This window comes from Primulina tabacum, chromosome 4, assembly GCF_025594145.1.
Source record: "Primulina tabacum isolate GXHZ01 chromosome 4, ASM2559414v2, whole genome shotgun sequence".
NCBI classification, from domain to species: Eukaryota; Viridiplantae; Streptophyta; class Magnoliopsida; order Lamiales; family Gesneriaceae; genus Primulina; species Primulina tabacum.
Window position 1 is genome coordinate 27,816,022 of NC_134553.1, and position 24,431 is coordinate 27,840,452.

Sequence of the window (24,431 nt, forward strand, 5' to 3'; positions counted from 1 at the left end):
AAAGTGCAAAAGAGAAAGTTTTGATAAAAACAATTATAAAGTACAATCATCAACAACCATTATGCTAATGAGTATATCCAGCTAGCCAGAAAACAAAAAAGCATAAAGAAACATCATTCAAATTAGTTAACTCATGACAGCAAATATACATGTAATATATATTCTCAACCAAAATATACTATCTTAATCAATAAATGGCTAACTCGAGATAATTATAAGCTCACACAAAACATAGCTTACAAAAAAGCAATGCAGTATTAAGAAAGAAGACTTGGAAGGGATCTTAGCAATAAATAAAGAAACTTGTCATCATCATACGAGATCAATGTTGGAATTTATTAGTCTTCTTCATATATACTATATACATATATATCCATTATCTGTAATCGAATTAATTCCTTCTTATTAAATTAGTACTATTAACACAGATTTGTACTCTACTATGTACTGTGAGGACAATCAACAAGATGATATTGCAAGATGATATTGGAACCACCTTTTCTGATGATTTTCCCCATCTTCAAGATTTATATGGTGAATTTGATGAAGATGACACTAAAGTCTACTTGATTTTCCCCATCTTCAAGATTTATATGGTGAATTTGATGAAGATGACACTAAAGTCTACTTGTCTTCGTCACTTACATTGGAAGAAAATGAATGGAGTCTTTGCTTTTCCTTGCAATCTAGCAAGAATTCAGAAACATGTTTACTAGTGGATGAAATAAATCTGGACAAAGAATCCAGTCTTCTTCACCTACTAAAGGCTTATGGAGAGGCTGTTGAAAAAGGCGAGAGTGAGTTAGCAAATAAGTTTCTAAAGATGGCCAAGGACTTACTAGCTAATTTTGCAGGAATTGTAATTATTGGTGATGGAGAAGTGCAGGATATGAACACTTGTTCTAGTTTCAGTTCATTTTTTGACAAATTTGTGAGACACCACAATGCTCTCTATGAAGCTTTAGAGAGTAGTTTCTCGGTTGATCTTGCAGAAGCAAGAACAACCATTGAAAGTCTTTTTCAATAGGCCAAATTTTTTTTTAAATAGGCCCGCCTAGGCGCGCCAGGCCTACTAGATGATCTAACGTATATTCTTAAACCAAAAAGCCAATGCTAATCAATAAAGTACTAACTCAATATAATAATAAAGTAATAAAACTAGAAAAAAGACTTTACCCTTGGAGATAATGGACTACTAGAGGATGCTGTGTGTTGTATATTGTTGTAATTTGAACCAAGGTTTTGGTTTGGTTGATTGCAAATCTTTGATTCTAACATTGCAATGTGTTAGCCTTGTTTTCTAATTTGCTCATCCATTTTTTCTAACTTTGTTTTTTGCTCCATCACTATTCGATTGCATGTACTATGGCTTGGAACTTCTCCCCATAAATCAGATGGGTTAACACCATCACCAAGCATACGCACTCGGCCTGATCTATCTGGTCCAATGATTTGAGCAAATACGTCATTTTGACCAATTTGATCATCCTCATCTTTAGGAAGTTGATTTTCTAGTTCTTTCATTGCAGCCTTCACCAAAAAATCAAAATCCGTAATTTATTCATAATGATTATGAAAACAAATATCTTTGAAAGTAATCTAGTTAAAGTTTCTAAAACAACTTACCAATTTTTCTGCCACAATGTTGCCTGAGGGACTTCCATTAGCATGAGTGAAACAGGCATGAAATAATTCAACTCTTGATGGAGGTCGTCCTTTTTCTTTTTTCTAATATGTAATTGGTTAAAAGTTTATAGATTCTAATGCATGTAGAATTATAAGATTAATAAGATAAATTACCAATTTTTGTTGCACTTGAGCGAAAGATCTTCTTCAAGTTGTCTGATTCATTATCTTTTGGTTCCGAGCAATCTTATTTTTTTCACTTCTCTCCTGATACATTAAATTCAACTTGGTACACAAGACAAATGTCTACATGAACATTTTTCTAAACATATAAAATATTGTATACCTTTGATTTTTCAGAGTTCCACTGAGCAACTAGTTTCACATATTGTTCTACAAAAGCTCTTTTATCTCTTTCTTCAAAAAGAACTTGCATTGGCAACTCAGGATCATAATACTTCTTTTTTAGTTCTGCCTTCCAGTTTCTCCATTTTGTTGCTATTAAACGTAGCGTCCAACTTTCTGTTCCAGGAGGAAGGTCGTACTTTTCCTACAAAGGAATTTAAACAATTTACCATCATAGTAAAAAATTATTTAATAATAAAATTATTCAATAACATTTCAATTACCTTTATAACATCTAGCATTTTTTTCTTACTATCCAGGGGCATTTTATGCCAATCTTCCACGTCAATCGGACAAAATTTACCATTTCTTGCCAAAGTACCCAAAAAATCAGTAAATTTATTTCTTCTTGATCCAATAGGACGTCCCATATCATCACATCGAATCTTAATACGTGGCAGCGTGCTAGGTCTACCCCAAATTTCTTTCATAAATGTAGGGCCTCTAGTTTTCTTCTCAGCGTTAAGAGATTCACTTACGCTATCTACATCTAGATGCAAAAAAGAGAAATAAATGATTGAATAAATAAAGTGAAATGAGTTATTACATTTTTCGTATAGGTTACCTTGATCAGATTCTTCGTCCATAAAATCATTTTCAACATGTGGGTTATTGTTGAATGTGATCCTAGAAGTCAAACCTGTATGTTTTTTATATGGATAAATAAAGGATGAAGTAAGTATTATAACAAGTTATATCTAAATGTAATCATCGGAACTAAAAAACTATAATTTCATGTCTTTCTATATCTTAATTTTTAGGATGTTACCTTGTAATTCAATGTCGATTTGAAGCTTCATCTATTTGGTTTCTTGATGCACCTTGAATGCTTTGACAATCTGCACAAGCATTATTTCAACAAAATATATGCAAATTGAGTTTATAATTATAAATAATATGCTACCTCTTTCTTTTGAATTTCGAGTTGTGTGATTGTCAATCAAAATCAGTGGTTGAGTATTTGTCTCATCTTGAAGTTGAAAATGAGTTTTTCCAACATTTTTATTTTTAAGAGTCATTCCTATCAAAAGCAAGTTATATAAGATAAATAAAGCATTAATAAGCAATATACCGAATTATATCAAAATTTAATCTTCTGAAATAAAAAATTCTTAAGTTTCATATATTTTTATATATCATACCTTGTACTCATTGTGTTGCTGCTTTGAAACTTTATCCTTTTGGTTATTTAGCATACCTTGTATGTTTTGACATTCTGCACAAGTATTGACTCCACCAAAATATAAGCAAGTTAAGTTTTAATTATAAGCAACAAAGTTCTAACTTTTTTCGCTAGCTACCATGTTGTTACCAAGTTCTCTTGCAAGACTGACTTGAACAAAGTATACAACATTCATACAATGCAAAAGGTCAAATAAGAGTTATACACAAGCAACAAACATATTGTTTTTGTGTAAAATGCAATGATACCTCTTTTTTTTGAATTTCGAGTTACATGATTGGCAGATATAATACGTGGTTGTGTATCTTCCTCATCTCGAAGTTGAAAATGAGATTTTCCAAAAAATTTACTCTTACGAGTCATTCCTATCAAAACAAAAGGTTAAAAATTACAAATGCTTTTATATAGAATAAATAAAACATGTAGTAAGCATTATACATATCCAAACTTAATCGTTTCAAATAAAATGCTATAAGTTTCATATCTTTTTTATATTTATTACCTTGTAAATCATTGTGTTGGTGCTTTGAAACTCCATCCATTTGGTTATTCAACATACCTTGTATGTTTTGAATTTCTACACAAGTTTTGATACCACCAAAATATATGTAAGTTGAGTTTTTAATTATAAAAAGAAAATGCTAACCTTTTCCGCTATCATTCATGCTACTGAGTTCTCTTGCAAGACCAACTTGAACAAAGTACATAAAATTCAGACAAAATCAAAAGGTCCAATAAGAGTAATACAAAATCAGCAAACATATCCTTGATGTATAAAGTTACATGCTACCTTTTTTTGAACTTCGAGCTGCGTGATTGGCAATCATAATTCGAGATTGTGTATTTTCTTTATCTTGATGTTGAAAATGAGGTTTTCCAACAGTTTTACCTTCACTAGCCATTCCTATCAAGAGCAAGAACCACAACTTGAAGATAAAAAAAGTTAGTTATATCCTTTGATATGATAAATAAAAGATCCATAGTGAAAAATGAAATTAAAATATATAATGTTATTATTATTCTAGTATCCGGCAAATCCACTCTACTAGTTTCACTTTATATCATATTAACTAAACATAAAAAATTATATATGCAAGAAAAAATCTCATCATTATCTAAATCTCATCATGCATCAACGTCAATTTCAACTCCTGCAACATCATCCCGAACCCAAACGACTTCTTCATGTTCATTCTCGTCTTCAGGATTACAAATACAACTTTGAAGATATGTATCAACATCTGCTATAGGTTGCATTTTATACTTTGCTCGTGCATCGGTGGTGATAATTACATGCCAATTACAATCAAATGGATCTTCCACATAAAAAACTTGCATGGCTTGGGATGCTAATATATAAGGCTCGTTGTGACGCTTCACATTTGTAAAATTGGCCAACATAAAACCATCTTCATCCAGTTTTAGTCGTTTGCCTTTGGAGACCCAATCACATTCAAATAAAACAACTCTTCGACCTCCCTCATAATCTAACTCAATCACATTTTGCAAAATCCCATAATAATCAAGTTCACTTGATACTGGATTCTGATATCTTATACTCGAATAACTTGAAGTGGTAGCCCGAACAATTACACCACAATTCTGAGTTTTTCTTTTGCGTTCCACTTCTTTTGTAAGAAACCTAAATCCATTGGAAATGAATTTTTCATATCGTATCCCTATGAAATTTGGGCCTCTGGCAAGTGATTTCAAATCCTTTGATACTGGATCATCTTGTGAAGGATTTTTATTTTCAATCTATCACACAAGAAAAAATTGATAAATTATGTATAAAAATCATAATATTTAACCTTAATGACAATTACAAAAGAAACTTACATGTTTGGCAAACCAAGAGGCAAAAGACTCACTATGCATGCGTTCAATTTGGTGTGGTGGAAGACCGGAATGTGTAAGATTCAAAATCTGACGGTGTTCACTGCAAATTAACAAAGATGATTTGATAAACATCGATGATTATATATTTAAACACAATGAAATATATAATCACATACTCTATATAAGATTGTACGTGATGACAGTTGAATAACACATATTGATGTGCCTTCTTTAATGTCTCATCATCAAACTTAGTTGCAATGGGCTTTCCAAGTGCATAACCAGAGGCCATAAACACGTCCAATGCGAATGTTGAGCCGATAGTTGTCTCATCATTTCTTTTTGATTGATTGAATTTTGTCTCTACATAATCAGCTAAATAAAAAGAACAGAATGTCAAACATTCCTCAGCCAAATATCCCTCAGCAATGGATCCTTCTGGCCTACTTCTATTTCGAACATATGACTTCAATGTCCCCAAATAACTTGTACCAAAAACATAAATTTTGTATTATTTAGTGAAAATAATAATTTAAATAAAACAATATCAATAATATTTGTTTTTACCTTTCAATTGGATGCATCCAACAATAATAAACTGGTCCAGCAAGTTGTACTTCAGTAGCCAAATGTACAGTCAAATGAATCATTATGTCAAAAAATGAGGGAGGACATGTTTAGACATTGTTTTACATGAGTTTAGAGTCCTAAAATAAGCCACAAACAATGCACAAAACCGAACACGCAAAGCTGGAAGCTAGGTTGCTGTCTTATGGAGTCTAGGTTCGTTTTTCGGTTCTTCATGGTCCGGCTGGGCGTTGGCTGGTTCCAGGGGCTAACCAAGGTCATGAGGGAGTCAAGGGAAGAGTCCTAGCCATGCTAGGACTCGAGACAAGAGGCTGGGAAGGAGTCCTACCCGTAAGTTACAAGAGAAGCTGCGCAGGTACAGCAGCTGGTTCAGGGAAGAAGGGGCTTGGCCTGGGGGTTCTGGGTTCGGCTAGGTCGACTCTTTAGGGTCCTAAGATGGTGCTTGAGGGGCTGGTGCAAGGGTTGCCTCGGTGTTTTGGACCCTAGCAGCAAAAACGTAGACTCCATGTTAAGGGGGTTTCTCCGCCAGTTTGTGTTGCTGGTTGGTGGGCTCGGTTTTGGAACTTAGGTTCAGGCCCTATGGATTCTAAGGGTCCAAGGGGGTGCCTAGAAGGGCTGGTCAGGGATGGGCTTGGTGGTGGCTCGGCTGGGAGAGTCCTAGTTGGGTTAGGAGTCATAAACATGCAAGGAAGCACACACACTCAAACATGCAGAAATATGGGCCGAGTTTCAGGAGCTTTTTGAGCGGGCCAGGGCTTATTTTACGGGCTGGGCTTGGTCAGTAGGGTCCCTAGGTGGGTTGGCTAGATTTTGGCTCAAGGTAGCTCGGGCGTGGCTCGAGTAAATTAGGAGATGGCTCGGTGTGTTCGGTTAAGGGTCAAAAACGAGATTTAAGAAATAAAAATTAAATCCATGGGTCCAAGGGTGTGGCTCATGATTTGGAAGGGTAGAATAAATTCTAAAACGGTTATGTTTAAAATTTTGGGTCAAAATAACGAGTTTTGGATTTATCCTGGATTTAATCGCTGCACGAAACGCTAATTAACGAGTTAATTGAAACGTCTAGTTTTATGCTTTATAAAATTATGAAAAAATAGTTTTAAGCTTAAATAATTATTATAAGTCTAAGTTTTTAGTTTGGGAATTATATATTAAGGTTTGGTTTAATTCGGGATTAAAACGCATTAATAAGTCACATTTAAAGATTATTTTAAAAGTCATCGATTTAAGCTAAATAAAAATATGAAAAAATTCATATATACTTAAATATTTATTTGGGACATGTTAGAGTCAATGAAATTAAGAAAATGTCAAAAACGTGAAATTTTACGTCCAGGGGTAAAACGGTCATTTTACACCTAGAAATTAGTAAACGTCATGGCAATGTCCTGAAGGCTGTTTTATATGCTAAGATGATTATTTTAAATGTTTATGGATGCTTTTATAATTTCATATTTTAAAATGTTATTTTAAAATTATTATGGAATTTTATACGTTTATGGATTTTTATGTCAAAATGTTTATTTTAAATGTTTATGATATAAAATGTTAAAATGTTCATTTTAAATTTCTATGGATTTTTATGATGAAACGATAACGTTAAAAGACATGTTGCATGCTTGGTTTAAAATGAAAAATGTTATATGCATGATTTTATTAAGTGATGATAACATGTTGAAGGATGTGAAAGGATTCTGACTCATACTCTCTGACTCGACTCATTCCTAGTCTAGGGATCCCGATCTGAATAAGAACATAACAATCTCCCACCTACTCTCCCAATTGTGGTGGCGGTACATTCTTATTTACGGACATTGATCCTGTCCATATCGAATCTCGACAATAGTAGTTGCTCCACTCCTAGGCAACATCGATATGACCAAACATCCGGTGTCTTGGCATATCCGCCACAGACTTGGCATATCCTGCCAATTGGCATCTCCGCCAAATATCAGGCACATCAGCCCAAGTACTAGGCATATCCGCCCATGACTCCTCACATAACATATGCTTAACTATAAATCAATAGAATCTGCATATCATTCTCAAATATTGCAACTTATCGAGGCAATGACACTTCAGTATGTGATTTTGGGAAACTCTAGTTAAATCAAACTCGAGTTGTGCAATCCCGGATCAATATTGATTTATACCTTTCTCTTCTCGGTCTGACGAAGTCGAAGTCTCGAATTCAAATATGTCCATACTCAATCTGGTAATAACAATATCGAGGAGTATAATATCAATACACCAGTCAAATCAATACCGAATATAATCAGAACTCAATCAAATTATGTTTCAACGTACGGCATAACTGCATAATCTCAGTATACGCAGCGATACAATATCAATCAGATATCAGTCCCAACATCTCATAATCGATAGAAATACAAATCTGATATCAAATCTCAATCAAATCAATTTTGATAATTCATAACAATTTTGTGTGGTATCCGTTCTTCAATCCGGTTTCGATTATACGATGTCTACTATGTCAAGAACAACATATATCAATCATATCTGATTCTTGCAATATCATAATTTCAAAACATATAAGAACATAAGAAAACTTACGTCCAATTGAAGCTCTCGTCAATAGGAACACGATAATAAACTCGTATTGGAATTCTGAATGTTGGATCTTGTACAATCTAATTTCTAATTCTTGAGAATTCTCCAGAGCTTCCTTCCTTTTCCTCTTTTCCTTTCTAATTTCTGAAGGAATAAAGTTTCTTATTATATATATCATGCATGGGAATGACCAAGTGGCTTGTTCTACACTCTGTACGTCTCGCGCATATGCGCGACCTCCTTCGGCGCATATGCGCGACCTCCTTCGGCGCATATGCGCGAGACACTATGTCTCGGCGCGTGTAGTCTCGGCAGCTCGCGTATATGCGCGCCCTCACCCGGCGCATATGCGCGAGGCTCTTCACAACTCTCTGCCATCCTCGCGCATATGGGCGAGGTCTTCTGCCTACCTCGCGCATATGCGCCCGGCGGGGTCGCGCATATGCGCGAGGGCTCATCCTCGCACATAATTTCAATCTTCTTTCCGGCTTTCCCGGTCTGATCCGTTCCGTCTATAATAACCTCAATTTATCAACAAATCATTTCAGATTACCATAATCAAAATCTCTGGCATTACATTTCTCCCCCCCTAAGATCCGATTTCGTCCCCGAAATCACAGGCAATCAACTCAGATAACAAATCAGATACAATAAGGAATGAAGAATAGAAGCTAGATAGAAAACTCGCATCAATGAAATAACTCTGGAAACCTCTGTCTCATATCTGATTCAGTTTTCCAAGTAGATTCTTCGATAACTTTCACAAGCGGGATAGTCTTCGTTCTGAGCTGTTCTCATCTCTTGACAGATTAGTTTCCCTCTCTCTATCATATCTCTCGTATCATATCAGGTCCAATCTCAGGTATCTCGGATATATCATCCCAATACAGAAGGGATCTACACTTCTTGCCGTACAACACTTTAAATGATGCCATCTCAATACTCGTCTGATAGCTGTTGTTGTACAAAAACTAACAAAGTGGCAAAGATTCTTGCCAACTAGTGCTAAAATCAAGCACTACAGCTCTAAGCATAACCTCCAATATCTGGATAGTCCGCTTCGACTGTCCATCGATCTGAGGATGATATGCGGTACTCAGATGTAACTTCATACCTAGAGCCTGCTTTAACTCTGCCAAAAATGTGAAGTAAACCGAGGATCACGGTCTGAAATAATCAACTTCGGCACTCTATGCAATCTGACCACCTCTCTAACATAAATCACTGCCATCTAGTCATGTCTGTATGTCATATTGTCCGGAATAAAACATGCTGATTTGGTCAATCTGTCAATCAAAACCCAAATCGCATCACAACCTTGGAAGGAACGTGGTGGTTTCGTTACAAAATCCATGGAAATGTGATCCCATTTCCATTCAGGAATAGACAACTCTATAATAATCCTCCTGGTTTCTTTTTTTCGGCCTTCACCTGCTGGCAATTCAGGCATTTGGATACAAATTCAGCAATATCAGCTTTCATCTGTTTTCACCAAAACTGTCTTTTCAAATCATTATACATCTTCCTGGTACCAGGACGAATAAAAAATCGAATGCTATGCGCTTCTGACAAAATCTGTCGTTTCAAATCCGAAACATCTGGCACAACAATACGATTATTCACATAAAACACACTGTCACCAACCTGATACTCGGGTCAATGCCCTACTCTGACCATCAATATCGAGTTCTGAACATTCTGATCAACTTTCTGAGCCGCTTTAATTCTCAAAATCAGCTCTGGTTTGACTCGGATAGCATATAATTTCAACGGTTGACAATCTGTCTCAAATATCAATCCAGAAAGACATCAATCTTCTATCACATTTGAAACACCAAGCGTCGATAAAGATAAAAAACATGCCTTTCGACTCAGTGCATCCGCTGCTGTATTAGATTTCCCCGGATTGTATTTGATTTCATAATCAAAATTTTTCAATACGTCAAGCCATCTTTGCTGCCTCATATTCAATTTTGATGGTGAAAATGATATTTTAGACTCTTGTGATCGGAATAGATTTCAAACTTCTCACCGTATAGATAGTGTCGCCACATCTTCAGTTCAAATACGATGGTTGCCAATTCAAGATTATGAATTGGGTAGCGAGATTCATGTGGCTTCAGTTGTCTTGAGACATAAGTAATAACAATATTCTCGCTGCATCAAAATACAACCCAACCCTCTGTGAGAAGCAATGCAATAAACAACAGAATTACCCGTACCTTACAGGATAGTCAATATCGGAGCACTGATCAGTATCTTCTTTAACTCAAGAAAACTGGACTCACAGCCTTCTGACCAAACAAATGGAGCATTTTTCTGAGTCAGTTGCGTAATAGGCTTAGCAATACTCGAGAAATCTGTAATAGATCAATGATAATATTCTGCTAAACCCATAAAACTGCGTATCTCTGATATAGATGTCGGTCTCGACCAACTGATCACGGCTTCAACCTTACTGGGATCAAAAGAAATACCGTCTCCGGATAAAATATGCCCAAGAAATACCACCTGTCTCAACCAGAATTTACATTTCGACAGTTTAGCATATAATTTCTCAGCCTTCAGAATTCTAAACACAATTCTCAGATGTTCGGCATGATCAATTCATATTCTTCGAATATATCAAAATATTATCAATAAAAATAATCACAAAATCATCGAGATATTTCTGAAATATACGGTTCATCAATCCCATGAATACAGCTGGAGCATTTGTTAAATCGAACGACATGACAATAAACTCATAATGTCCACACCTGGTTCTGAAAGCTGTCTTCGAGATATCAGAATCTCTGACTCTCAGCTGATGATATTCAGATCTCAGATCGATCTTGGAATAAACAGAATAACCCTGCAACTGATCAAATAAATCATCTATACGAGGCAAAGGGTATTTGTTCTTTACCATAGCCTTGTTCAGTTTCCCGTAGTCAATACAAAATCTCATTGAATCGTTCTTCTTTCTGGCAAACAATACTGGAGCACCTCAAGGAGAAACACTCGATCTGATGTAACCCTTGGCCAGTAAATCTTCCAACTGTTCTTTCAATTCTTTCAGTTCAATCCGTGCCATTCTGTACGGAGCTCTAGAATCGGAACTGTACCTGGTGCCAATTCAAAGCTGAAGTCTATCTCTCGAATCAGAGGCAAACCCGGAATCTCATCTAGGAAGACATCAGCAAACTCATATACCACTGGAAAATCAGCCAATGATAGGCTCGATTAAAGTAAGTCAACTGAATACACAGGGAACCTCTCCGCTCCTCTCTGTAATAATCGAGTCATAGGCATAATAGATATCAAAGGAATTCTCGATCCAGAACACTTACCGTAAAATCTCAATTCTTCAGCCATCTCAGGTCTGAATCTCATAATCTTATGGAAACAATCAAGGGTCACTCTGTACTTGGTCAGCATATCAATACCAATAACACAATCAAAATCAGATAACCCATGTACGATACAGTCTAACTCAATCTCATGCCCGTCATACTGTAGCATACAATATTTCACAGTATTCACTGATATCAAACCTTTCCCCAAAGGAGAAGAGACAGATACTACAGCAGATAAAAACTCAACAGGTAATGCATGAATCAATGCAAATCGCTCAGAAATAAATGTATGGGATGCACCCGTATCAATCGATACATAAGCAGGATAATCGCACAATAACAGTTACTTGCAATAACGTCATCTGGTGCTTCCTGAGCCTGTTCTTTAGTCAAAGCAGATACTCCGGTCTGCTGTCTCGGAGGCTGGCTAACAGTCTGGCTTCCTCCTGGAAACTGCTGTGACTGAGGAGTAGTCGATGGTTGCTGGAAAGAGTGAACAACTGGTGATCGTCTACCAATCTGTGCCACTGATCCAGATGATTCTGCTCCCTGAGATCTTCGGGAACCTCTCTGTGGACATACTCTCGCAAAATGTCCCAGCTGTTTGCAAATGCGGCAACTGCCATATACTCCGTAGTATTGCTCTGTGGGATGTCTCCCTCTACATGTGCTAAAATAGAGTCCGGTATAACTTTGGCTTTGTCGTGAACCACTAGAGCTGGATGAACCACTACCATATTTCTTAAAATGTCTTTTTCTGGCTTTCAAATGATCTTTCTTCCTCCAAGTGCCACTATCACCACTCTCAAAATCACCAGATGTCTCAGTGCCCTTCAAAATCGACGGTTCAAACAACTGAGAGCTCTGCGGTAGTGTTTCCCTCGGTGTTACTGTCTCATCCATCGGATTATTCGAGGTACTTCCCTGTTCTGGGATTCTTCGAGGAGGTATATCTGATTACCAAAAGGATTAGTAACCAAATACAAAAAACTTGTTTCAGTCCTCCTCTGATCATCTTACTGCTGATCAAGAATCGGTTCTGATTCATTCTCAAATAATACATATTTCCAATCAAATCAGATAATCAGATAAACATGTATTAAAGCAGTAAATAATGCTAGCAATCAAAAGCAAGGAAGAAAACTCAATCTACCCCGCTCACTAGCTTCTATCTCAGGCTAAGTTAACCTACTGCTCTGATACCACCTGCTGTGGGGACCCGGACGCTAATTCATTTCATAATCGTTCTTGGGAATAATTAGATCAATTAAGATAAACAGGGTCTAATTTTTTTTTAAATACAAGTGCGGAAACGTAATGTAATCAATCTGATATACATATCAAAAGTAAAGTACATGTCTTGAATTAAATACATTCATGTCCAACTAGGATTCAACTACTATATATCCAGTGCTGAATCCTATTCTACTTCTGGGTCCGAATCTCCACACTAACTGTAATCTCTCATCCTCGTCCTGACCCTGATCCTGTCTCACCTGTTGTCAAGCACACATACAAACACAACAACAGCCGAATAACTCCGGTGAGAAATACATTCCTAGTATAAATCATGTATACATGCAATCATATAAACAGATATAAAAGCATGAACAAATATCAATAACATGTATCAAATCTGAAAGACATGAATCGATATAAAACTATAAATCAAACTCTGACTCATACTCTCTGACTCGACTCATTCCTAGTCTAGGGATCCCGATCTGAATAAGAACATAACAAACTCCCACCTACTCTCCCGATTATGGTGGCGGTACATTCTTATTTACGGACTTTGGTCCTGTCCATATCGAATCTCGACAATAGAAGTTGCTCCACTCCTAGGCAACATCGATATGACCAAACGTCCGGTGTCTTGGCATATCCGCCACAGACTTGGCATATCCTGCCAATTGGCATCTCCGTCAAATATCAGGCACATCAGCCCAAGGACTAGGCATATCCGCCCATGACTCTTCACATAACATATGCTTAACTATAAATCAATAGAATCAGCATATCATTCTCAAACATTGCAAAATATCGAGGCAATGACACTTCAGTATGTGAATTTGGGAAACTCAAGTTAAATCAAACTCGAGTTGAGAAATTCCGGATCAACATTGATTTATACCTTTCTCGTCTCGGTCTGACGAAGTCGAAGTCTCGAATTCAAATCTGTCCATACTCAATCTGGTAATAACAATATCGAGGAGTATAATATAAATACACCAGTCAATTCAATACTAAATATAATCAGAACTCAATCAAATTCTGTTTCAGCGACATAACTGCATAATCTCAGTATACGCAGCGATACAATATCAATCAGATATCTATCCCAACATCTCATAATCGATAGCAATACAAATCTGATATCAAATCTCAATCAAATCGATTCTGATAATTCATAACAATTTTGTGTGGTATCCGTTCTTCAATCCGGTTTCGATTATATGATGTCTACTATGTCAAGAACAACATATATCAATCATATCTGATTTTGACAATATCATAATTCCAAAGCATGTCAGAACATAAGAAAACTTACGTCCAGTTGAAGCTCTCGTCAATAGGAACACGATAATAAACTCGTATTGGAATTCTAACAGTTGGATCTTGTACAATCTAATTTCTAATGCTTGAGAATTCTCCAGAGATTCCTTCATTTTCCTCTCTTCCTTTCTAATTTCTGAAGGAATTAAATTGCTTACTATATATTATGCATGGGAATGACCAAGTGGCTTGTTCTACAGACTGCACGTCTTACGCATATGCGCGAGACACTATGTCTCGACGAGTGTAGTCTCGACAGCTCGCGCATATGTGCGCCCTCACCCGGCGCATATGCGCGAGGCTCTTCACAACTCTCTGCCATCCTCGCGCATATGCGCCGGTCCGTGCCGCGCATAAGCACGAGGTCTTCTGCCTACCTCGCGCGTATGCGCCCGGCGGGGTCGCGTATATGCGCGAGGGCTCATCCTTGCACATAATTTCAATCTTCTTTCCGGATTTCCCGGTCTGATCCGTTCCGCCTATAATCACCTCAATTTATCTACAAATCATTTCAGATTACCATAATCAAAATCTCGGGCATTACAGCGCGCATATGCGTGAGCTGAAGAAAGGAAGATTTGCCGAGACCAGTAGGTCTCGCGCATATGCGCCGAGGGAGGTCGCGCATATGCGCGAGACGTGCAGTACATGGAATGAGCCACATCTCTTCACCATGCAAATGATATATAAATTCATGAATCTTTCCTTCAGTTCATCGGCAAAGAAGAAAGAAAGAACTGAGAAAAAATCTTCAAAGCTTTTCCTGGTAGAAATTTGAATCTTGCGAAATATCTGTCCGTCCAATTTTCAATCCGAGTTCAGTACCGTGTTTCTATCAACAAGAGCTTCAGGAATATGTAAGTTTTCTTAAGATTCAGCATGGTTTGAAAATATGTTATGGAAGAAATCCTGATATGACTTATATTATCTGTTATTGAGATTGTTGTCATTGTATAATTGAAATCTGATCGAAGAACGGATACCGTATGAAATTTTTTTCAGAATTGATTTGATTGAGATTATACAGATTTGGTATCAGATTATGTCTGTTGATTGATTATGAGTCGAGATTGGTATTTGTTGATATTTGTATTTATGGGTATATCGAGATTGTGCGGTTATGCCGTTGAAACAGAATTAGATTGAGTTCTGATTGTATCCAGTATTGATTTGAGTTGTATATTGATATTTTACTCCTCAATATTGTCATTGCCAAATTGAGTATTGACAGATTCAAATTCGAGACTTCGACTTCGTCAGATCGACAGAGAAAGGTATAAATCAATGTTGAACCGGGAAGATAAGACTCGAGTTAGATCTTACTTGAGTTTCCCAAAAACCACATACTTTATTTATTGCATCGATGTTTGCAATTCATGAGATTGATATGCTTAGCCTATTGATTCATAGTAAAGAATGTATAGAGTCTTGGGCAGATGTGCCTAGTCTTTGGTAGAGCCGCCAAGACACTGGACTTTTGGTGTATTGATGTTGCTTCGGAGTAGATCGACTTCTATTGCTGAGATTCGATACAGAATGAAAATGTCCAGGAACCGGGATCCCTAGATTAGAGAAGAGTCGAGTATGAGAGTATGAATCAAGAGTTTGATTTACAGTTTTATATCGATTCATGTCTTTTCAGATTACGATACATGTTATTGATATCTGTTTCATGCTTTTATATCTGTTTATATGATTGCATGTATACATTGTTTATACTGGGAATATATTTTTCACCGAAGTTATCCGGCTGTTGTTGTGTCTGTATGTGCAGGATCAGGGTCAAGAAGAGGATGAGAGATCAAAATTAGCATGCAGATCTGGACTTAGAATTAGATTTGTTTTCAACACTTGATGTATAGTTGTTGAACATTAGTTTGAGATAAATTTACTTTGTACAAGACTTGTACTTTACAGTTGATATGTATATCAGAGTGATTATCATATGTTCCGCACTTACGTATTTAAAAAGGAAAAAATTAGACCAAGATTAATTAATTGATCCACTTAATCCCAGAAGATGAATTAGGTTCGGTTCCCCACAGGCTTAAATAGAAAGATAATAAATTTAGATTACAAAATCATCGGGAGCTTTGAATATCCCAGAGATGGGATGAGGTGCCGGGATGTCGGGTCCTTATGTCTCTTGGACTTTGAATAAGATGCCGGGGCCTCATGTCTCTCAGAATGTAAATAATTTTGTTGTTTAGTATTCTTCGAGTAGTCAGGTTGATGTCATGATGACGTATACCCTGGAATTCCATCAGTTGGAAAAGATTCGTATTCCGAGAATTTTGTAAGTCTTACGCTTTGATATCCTTGCACGTCATTTCATATTCTTGCACAATTTCCAAGATGCATCCTAGCCATCCAATTCAAATTTAGATCAATGGTGGAGATCACACCTCCCTTTTCCTATTTATAACAACTCACACTCTTCATTTGTCACTTTCTGAAATTCAAATTCTCTCCAGACCTCTCCGACGAACGGCGCTTCCCTCCGGTCTCCGACGAACTTCAACCACTGTTATCTTCATCTCCAATCTACTCACATAAGTTCCTTCTTTATTTCTAAAATGTCAAACTCTACCTCCTCTACCTCAAGAGCGAACGCGCAAGGTTCATCGGAGTATGAATCAGCGGCGGTTCGCTCTGATTCCTCCTCTTCCCCTTCTCCCAGAATTTCTTTAACTATCCCTCCCCCGAAATCGAAGAAACCGAGGGATGAGCCTTCTGCTGCGGGCCCCTCTAGAGTTTCTAAGAAGGGGAAGGGCAAAGCCCTAGCCCCCAGCCCACCCTCTTCTGAGGCCTCGGGTGTCCCGTGGTTTTCTACCATGGTAAGAACTCTTCGTCCCGGGGACGAATAGGAGCTTAGAACCCTATGATCTATCCTTTTTTCCTTCTTCATTCTTATCCCTAGACTTCGGATAGGGCAAACAAGCCCTTGAAGGGTTTCTATACTTTCTTTAAATACTAGCTCCATAGTTGTCTTAGATTCCCCATCCCTTCTTTCTACACTAATGTGGCCAATTTCTTTAGGGTCCCCATAAACCAACTCCACCCCAACTCATTCTGTATAATGGCCTCAGTATTCATTCTTTTTAAAATGCACAGCCTCCTTATCAACCCCCTCATCCTCTTTTACATCTTCATTTGTCGCTTCGGTGACAATGCTTTTTCACTCTCAGCCGGGATGAAAAGCCGATTCCTTGATGACATCCCTTCTTCTCAGAAGGAGTGGAAAGGCATATTCTTCTTCATAACCCTTCTTTCCCATCCTCCCTGTCTAACAGGCTTCTTACCCACTTTTCCTCCCCAACCCGAGCTTCCTCGCGACTACAAACTCGGAGAACTCTACACCCGGAGCCATGATCTGGTTGGGGAAAGAAAATTTGGTTACAGTTGGTATCAGAGCAAGGGTTCTGTATAGGGTTGTGCCACTGTAAGCTTTTGCCCCTCGGTCTTCAAGCCTCAAGTCTATAAGCTTTTATGTTTAAAATGATATAAATGATTTACTTTTATCACCTGCATGTTACATGATTTATGCTTTACGATGATTTACTGTTCTTGTTTAACTACTTTTACGATTTAAGAATTTACGGTTTTAAAAACTAGATTAATTGCATGATGTGTTACGTTTATAAATTGGACTGTATTCAGTTCATGCCAGACATGACCCCAGTGTTGAAAGACAGGATTTTATTCCAGGAGATGGCAGAGGCCCACCACCTCCACCGCCAGGGGACCCAGCAACCCGAGTTTCGGAGGGTATGGCTTGGCTACTGAAGCAAGTACAGCAGGCTCCTAGGCCTCAGACTGATGTTTTTTAACAGTTCCACAGGCTCAACCGGAAGAGTTCGGGGATACCACTGATCCATTCGTTGTAGAGGGATGGATTAGGTTTCTGGAGTTACATTTTGATTATCTAAAAATGAGAGATGGCGACCGGGCCGGGTCCGCAATTTATATGCTGAGGGATGATGCGTCCCTACGATGAGAGTGAGCTGCACATGCTGTGGATGTGACTACTCTCACGTGGGCCAGATTCAGGGAGATGTTTTTCGGGAAGTATTTACAGCTTATGTTTGGTGCCGCCTGACCAGAGAGTTCATGAGCCTCCCCCAGGGGGACTTATCTGTGGCGGAGTTTATCCGCAAGTTTGATAGGGGGTTCCATTTTTTGCCCATGATAGCAGTAGATGCCGCCTAGAAGCTGAGGCATTTCCTTGATGGACTAACACTCACTCTTCGCCAGGACATCATGATCATGAGGCCGACAGATTATGATGAGGCCACTGCCTGTGCTTTCACGCATAGCAGGCACTACAAGACATAGACCATGAGATGCATAGGAAGAGGCAGCAGTCTCAGTCCGGTTCCCAGCCTCACAAGTATTAGTTTACTGGGCCACCGAGGCAGCAGGAACAGCAGATACCCCAAGGACAGGGTAGGAGGCCACAGCAGCAGAGACCTCATAAAGCGCTAAGGGCGCCTTAGACATATGGCAGGTAGCCGTGCCCTCAGTGAAGCAGGTTCCATTTCGGCGATTGCAGATGGGGAACTTTCAAGTGCTTTGTTTGTGGATATGAGGGCCATAAAGGAACAAATTGCCCTAGGAAAAAGGGCCCCACTATTGGCCGGGCTTATGTTATGCACGTCGAGGAGGCAAAGGTAGCACCAGACATGACACTAATTACCGGTAACCATTTGGTTTAAGATTTTAAATTACTGCACAATTCCTTAGGTTTTATGCTTGTATGAGGATTTAAGTATTGGAATTGATGACTTAGAAGGAATTAGGTTGCATGCTCTACCTAGTTGAGAATAAAAATATAATTATTTGATTTAGAACAAATTTATCGACCAATGATTTTATGGGGTCAAATTGCAATATTCGAATAAATCAAGGACCAATGTGCAATTTTCTTAACTGTAAGGGATATTTTGCAGTTTTCGATTTTTCTAAGGTTGAATTTCTAATTTTTGGGATTGATGTTTCGTTTAATTCAGGGATTTTACGAGGACTTTGAGTTAATCTCCGATAAGAAATTCCTTAAGTTCAACACTATTTGATTTGATGGTATGTTTTGTCGCAGGGAGGATATATATTGCAGGTGTAGCCATGCTTGCATTGCTAGATTCAGGCGCTATGCACTAGTTTATATCCGAATCTTTCGTGAAGCGACTAGGTATCATACCTACAGTGATTGATTTGGGTTTCAAAGTATATATCCCATCTGGGGATCAGATGTTCACTTCTCAGATAGTGAAGAGATTGGAGCTCCGATTACAGAAGTATGTGGTGCACGTAGATTTGATAGTGCTACCACTATCGGAGTTTGACATCATCTTGGGCATGTACTGGCTATCTTCTCATGGAGCAGTCATAGATTTCTTACAGAGGTCAGTGTCTGTCAGACCGCCCAGTGGGAAGCCATTTGTTTTCGAGGCAGCTAGACATCAGCAGATGCCGCACGTCATTTCCTGCTTGTGCACGAGGAAGCTGATGAAGAGAGGCTGCCAGGTGTTTTTGGCCAGCATCGTGTCAGTGTCTGAGCCAGTCGAGCGGAGGCTAGAGGATGTTGATGTGGTTAGGGAGTTCTCCGGTGTTTTCCCTGACGATGTTTCAAGCATCCCACCAGACAGAGAGGTGGAATTTACGAATGAGCTTATGTCATGCACAGTCCTGATATCTTAAGCGCCCTACCGGTTAGCACATATAGAGATGAAGGAGCTCAAGATCAAATTCAGGACCCCCTAGATAAAGGTTTCATTCGCTTTATTATTTCTCCTTGGGGTGCACCAGTGCTATTTGTTAAGAAGAAGGATGGTAGCATGCGACTGTGCATTGATTACCGAGAGCTGAACAGGGTCACAATTAAGAAAAAGGATCTGCTGCCGAGTATCGTTGACTTGTTTGATCAGCTTCAGGGTGCCTCAGTGTTCTCTAAGATAGACCTTCGATCTGGATATCACAAGCCGAAAGTGAGGGATTCATATGTTAATAAGACAGCCTTCTGGACGCGATACAGGCACTACGACTTCTTGGTGATGCACTTCAAACTGACAAACGCGCCAGCGATCTTCATGTGTTTGATGAATTGTGTGTTTTTGCCATTCCTGGATTTGTTCGTCATAGTCTTCATTGACGATATTCTGATTTATTCGAGGAGGAGGGAGGAGCACAGTCAGCATCTGAGGACAGTGTTACAGACTCTACAGGATAGATGACTGTATGCCAAGTTCAGCAAGTGTGAGTTCTGGCTTGATAGAGTGGCATTCTTGGTCCACATTGTATCTCAGGATGGCATAGAGGTCGACCCTAGCAAAGTGGAGTTAGTCAGAGATTGGCCAGTTCCTAAGAGTGTGAAAAAGATCCGCAGATTCTTGGGATTGGCGGGCTATTACAGGAAGTTTATCCAGGGTTTTTCTTCTATTGCGGTGCCTATGACCGCCTTGACGAAGAAGAATACCAAGTTTATCTGGGGACTTGAGTGCCAGGAGAGCTTTGACAGACTGAAGCTAGCATTGACCGCTGAACCAGTACTAGCTATGCCATCAGGCAAAGAGAGTTTGTGGTCTATACATATGCATCTAAGCTTGGGTTGGGCGCAGTTCTGATGCAGTAAGACAGAGTGATAGCCTATGCATCCAGACAGCTGAAGGTTCATGAGAAAAACTATCCGGCTCATGACCTCGAGATAGCAGCAGTGATATTTGCCCTGAAGATCTGGAGACATTATCTGCATGGAGAGAACTGCAAATATTTACCGACCATAAGAGCCCGAAGTACTTCTTCACACAAAAGGAACTGAATATGCGACAGAGGAGGTGGCTTGAGCTGGTGAAGCACAAGTAGAAAAATCGCTTTTTACTTCGCGTATTCAATGAAGTAATAAGGTAGTTAAGTGCCGAAGTATATGGACGTGAAGTAATAGATGTACCTTTTACTTCGCATAATAACCGAAGTTGTATGATTGAAAATACTGAAGTCTTTGGCCGGTTTTCCTTCGAAAACCGGTCCAGAATTGGACCGGTGCCGAAGTAGAAATGTGTTTTACTTCATCGATTATTGTAAGTAATGAAGTAATATATTATATATAACTTCGTCTTAATTATTATTTAGCGAATTAGTTTATAATATTTTACTTCACAATTTACATTGAGTGACGAAGTAATTCATCTGAAAGACTTCGTAGTTATGTATTTTGGTGAGGCAATAGTCACAAACAACTTCACAATTTATCCTTTTTGTTGAAGTAAATATAATTTATAACTTCAGCATTTATCCTATTTGTTGAAGTGTTTTATATTATGTTACTTCACAATTTGCAAATAACAACGAAGTAATTTACCTGTTACACTTCATTATTTTTTATTTTGATGAAGTAATTGTTAAAGAAGACTTAGCAATATATGACTTAATACTATAATATAATTAAATTCATAAATTATCCATCTAAAAATTATGAATATCCACGAATCCACAATTACATATTGATCAATCCACAAATAACACAAAAATATATCAACAAAACTAAAAGTATATCCAAATATCCACAATGACAAACAAAATATTTATCCCAACATACACCATCCATTTAAGCATCTACATAGGAGTAAACAAATTCACTCCATTCACTTCTCACCTCGTCATATTGAGATTGGGTGTAATATTGGTTCTTGATGCATCATGCAAACTGAAATTTGAAAAATAAAATTCATTAGATTCTCCTTTTTTTATCACTAATATAAAATATATCACAATGACAACAATTCATCTCAAGCAATTTTCTCAACAATAAAACAGCAAAATCTAATCTCCACCCAAGGATCATTTTTGCACAAGATTGACTCCATATCAACCATTTTGTAGAGGTAGACAGATGTGGCAAAGATATCTGCAATCCTCTACATGTACAAGTGGAAAATAGGGAAGGCACACAAACAAACATACACAGTTGCATAATACATTGTTAACACTTCAAAAAAATTAAGGGTGAAACAAATTTAACAAGTTAAAACTTCATATGAGGAAACTAACACAAGCTATGATACATCACTAAGAATAAACAGGTAAATTAATATCATGTTAATAACTTGTCAAGTTTAAATGACAGTGAACATAAAGCATAAAAGATAAGTGTAGTCATATGAAACCATTTAACAAACCTCGCTGATTACTTCATTAACCAACTATTTAGCAGCCTCAATCTCTTCACTAGTGCCATCAATCTGTACGGTCCTTTCTTTGGATGTATCACCAGGTGGCAAGTGGAGAGGTATAACCTGAAATATTTGGTAACAGGCAACACTCACGGCACCAGAAAAAAATCAAAACACAGATACAATATCAGGATTTTAAGAAAACTAGAAGTAGCAGCTCTATCAGATATTCAAACCACATAATAGCATTATAAACCGAAAGGAAAACCAACCTGAATGCGAGTGCCAATCCTTGCTTGCATGTTCTTAATGGTTTCACCTCCTTTGCCAATAACAAGACCCACCTAAAAATTGCCATTGACCCTAATTAAATGAGTAAAAATAACATAAAAAGAAGCATCATTGTTACCTTGTTGTTGGGAACCATAAACACGTATGGATCAGTTCCTGATTGTTGCCCAGTCATTCTTCGAGAAACAACACCAGAACCACCTGCTTCAGCCTGTTCAAGCAAATGTTAGCCATAGTGATGTGGCAAGAGAATATTAAGCAAAAAAAATTCCAGCTTAGTAAAAATAAAAATATTTCATCAGTTTGATCCAAAAATTAGCAGTCGAATTGTTTTGAACTACACAAACCTCAGAAAGAACATCATTAATCAACTACTCAGCCCTTGCTACCTGGTCAGGAGTACCCATGAGCTCAACACCTCTTGAAACAGAATTTGGATCGGCATCCATGTCTCTGGTCACCTGAATCTTGGCACCAGACTGAAGCTAAAGGTATTTAATGGTCTCCCCGCCTTTTCCAATAATCACACCTACCCTTCCATTTGGTATCTCAATTTTCTTGCTTGGACCTGGATAACAATAGGATGCACCTGTTGGTGGACCACTCAGACCCATGCCCATAGGCTTATGAACAAAACCTACATTCAAACCAAATGACATCAGGGTGCAAGCCCTGTAATCTGATCCTCATGTATGGCATCGCATGCATACTTGAACATATACGTATAAACTAAAGTAAGACTAAAAGTAATATTAATCAATGCATAAATTATAAACCAAGTAGCAAAAGATCCAAGCCCGGTAAAAACTATATTCTCGGAGACCAAGAAACGTAAGCTCATATCAAAGCAATACGAGATTAAACAGTTAAGTATAAACTCATCGATACATTAAACTCGAGTTTATTAAGCACAAGAATAGAAGATCACCACGTAATCCGAGCACAAAGCTTGTGTTAAAACATTGGATACCAAAGATGAGACGATGTGTGAACATAAAATGGTACTAAAGCAAGTAACGGATCAATTAAGCAGAAATCGAATGGAGAATCACGTAATGTAAGTGACAACGAAAACGAAAACGAAAATGAAAACAAAAACGTAAACACTAGTTAAAGAGAAAACCGTCACCAGCATCAGTTGAATTAAATCCCGCACCCCCAGCTCCGTTTTCAACTCTCGCTCTTTTCATTGGATCCACGTTATTCAAAAGCCTAGCGGCAATTTCTTGAGCCTTCTGTTTCGCCAACTCGATCTCGCTCATAGGAGGCGGAATGCTGTTATAAGATGTAGAGGGGGCGGATGAGTCCGGGCCTGACGAAAACCCCGTAGCCCTAGGCGGTGCGGGTGAAGTCGAAGTCTGGTGATCTTCGTACTTGAGCTTGTTCGATTCTCCACCGGCTGACGAATAGTGCACATCATCCGCCATTTGAGTAGACACGGAGGAGCAAAAACCCTAGATGGCGAATGGAGAGGAATAGATAGTGATTAGTGTGTGTGGACATATTTTTAATTAAACTTATCGGTTCATCTTTTTACTTCAGTATGAACTTATTTTCCTTATTTTTTACTTCATCAACATTGATATGCCGAATTAAAATATAATAAAAAAATACATTGAATCCCGTGTTTTTAAACATCCGAAGTAAAATATATTATTTTACTTCGCTTGTGTTATTACTGAAGTTATTGGTAATGTATTACTTCGTAATTTATTATTGCCGAAGTAACGCCTGCCGAAGTAAAATCTGATTTTTCTACTAGTGAAGGATTATGATTGTCACATTAGCTACTATCCGGGTAAGGTTAATGTGGTTGCAGACGCTTTGAGCAGGAAGCACGTAGTGATTTCTCATCTGCCAGTTCAGAGA

The 24,431-nt window shown here is 38.0% G+C and overlaps 4 protein-coding genes across 5 annotated transcripts; all 4 read right to left on the bottom strand.

Annotated features, from left to right (window-relative positions):
* Positions 1-1,800: 1,800 nt before the first annotated feature.
* LOC142541933 (uncharacterized) lies at positions 1,801-2,831 on the bottom strand. The gene is made up of 5 exons (XM_075648380.1): positions 2,801-2,831; positions 2,597-2,671; positions 2,256-2,521; positions 1,973-2,176; positions 1,801-1,893 (listed from the first exon to the last, which is right to left on the bottom strand). The coding sequence occupies exons 1-5, from the start codon at positions 2,829-2,831 to the stop codon at positions 1,834-1,836; spliced, it is 636 nt and encodes a 211-aa protein (XP_075504495.1). The 3' UTR covers positions 1,801-1,833.
* On the bottom strand, positions 2,817-4,927 carry LOC142543199 (uncharacterized). 2 transcript variants are annotated; one of them, XM_075650299.1, is made up of 7 exons: positions 4,005-4,914; positions 3,861-3,905; positions 3,717-3,791; positions 3,463-3,579; positions 3,174-3,247; positions 2,936-3,052; positions 2,817-2,870 (listed from the first exon to the last, which is right to left on the bottom strand). In XM_075650299.1, exons 1-6 carry the CDS (start codon positions 4,114-4,116, stop codon positions 3,047-3,049), a joined length of 429 nt encoding a protein of 142 aa, XP_075506414.1. In that variant the 5' UTR covers positions 4,117-4,914; the 3' UTR covers positions 2,817-2,870; positions 2,936-3,046. The 2 variants fall into 2 exon arrangements, with proteins under 2 accessions (XP_075506414.1, XP_075506415.1); XM_075650300.1 differs by lacking the exon at positions 3,463-3,579 and having other exon boundaries at positions 4,005-4,927.
* Positions 4,928-21,622: 16,695 nt separating this feature from the next.
* Positions 21,623-24,042, bottom strand: LOC142541604 (uncharacterized). Its single transcript, XM_075648095.1, has 6 exons — positions 23,692-24,042; positions 22,910-23,199; positions 22,681-22,773; positions 22,544-22,615; positions 22,278-22,394; positions 21,623-21,805 (listed from the first exon to the last, which is right to left on the bottom strand). Exons 1-2 carry the CDS (start codon positions 23,987-23,989, stop codon positions 23,048-23,050), a joined length of 450 nt encoding a protein of 149 aa, XP_075504210.1. The 5' UTR covers positions 23,990-24,042; the 3' UTR covers positions 21,623-21,805; positions 22,278-22,394; positions 22,544-22,615; positions 22,681-22,773; positions 22,910-23,047.
* On the bottom strand, positions 22,302-23,011 carry LOC142541935 (uncharacterized). Its single transcript, XM_075648381.1, has 4 exons — positions 22,952-23,011; positions 22,681-22,773; positions 22,544-22,615; positions 22,302-22,394 (listed from the first exon to the last, which is right to left on the bottom strand). The coding sequence occupies exons 1-4, from the start codon at positions 23,009-23,011 to the stop codon at positions 22,302-22,304; spliced, it is 318 nt and encodes a 105-aa protein (XP_075504496.1).
* Positions 24,043-24,431: the final 389 nt, after the last annotated feature.

Coding starts and splice junctions, on each gene's coding strand:
- LOC142541604 (XM_075648095.1), bottom strand. CDS start 23,989: ATGGCGGATGATGTGCACTATTCGTCAGCCGGTGGAGAATCGAACAAG. Junction 23,200..23,691: donor ATTTAATTCAACTGATGCTG/GTGACGGTTTTC, acceptor GTTTGAATGTAG/GTTTTGTTCATAAGCCTATG.
- LOC142541935 (XM_075648381.1), bottom strand. CDS start 23,011: ATGGATGCCGATCCAAATTCTGTTTCAAGAGGTGTTGAGCTCATGGGT. Junction 22,616..22,680: donor TTATGGTTCCCAACAACAAG/GTAACAATGATG, acceptor GGCAATTTTTAG/GTGGGTCTTGTTATTGGCAA. Junction 22,395..22,543: donor GGATTGGCACTCGCATTCAG/GTTGGTTTTCCT, acceptor CAAATATTTCAG/GTTATACCTCTCCACTTGCC.
- LOC142541933 (XM_075648380.1), bottom strand. CDS start 2,831: ATGAAGCTTCAAATCGACATTGAATTACAAG. Junction 2,672..2,800: donor AATCGACATTGAATTACAAG/GTAACATCCTAA, acceptor AAAAACATACAG/GTTTGACTTCTAGGATCACA. Junction 2,522..2,596: donor GGACGAAGAATCTGATCAAG/GTAACCTATACG, acceptor TTTTGCATCTAG/ATGTAGATAGCGTAAGTGAA.
- LOC142543199 (XM_075650299.1), bottom strand. CDS start 4,116: ATGGCTAGTGAAGGTAAAACTGTTGGAAAACCTCATTTTCAACATCAA. Junction 3,906..4,004: donor AGCTCGAAGTTCAAAAAAAG/GTAGCATGTAAC, acceptor ACTTTGTTCAAG/TTGGTCTTGCAAGAGAACTC. Junction 3,792..3,860: donor CATGAATGATAGCGGAAAAG/GTTAGCATTTTC, acceptor AAACTTGTGTAG/AAATTCAAAACATACAAGGT.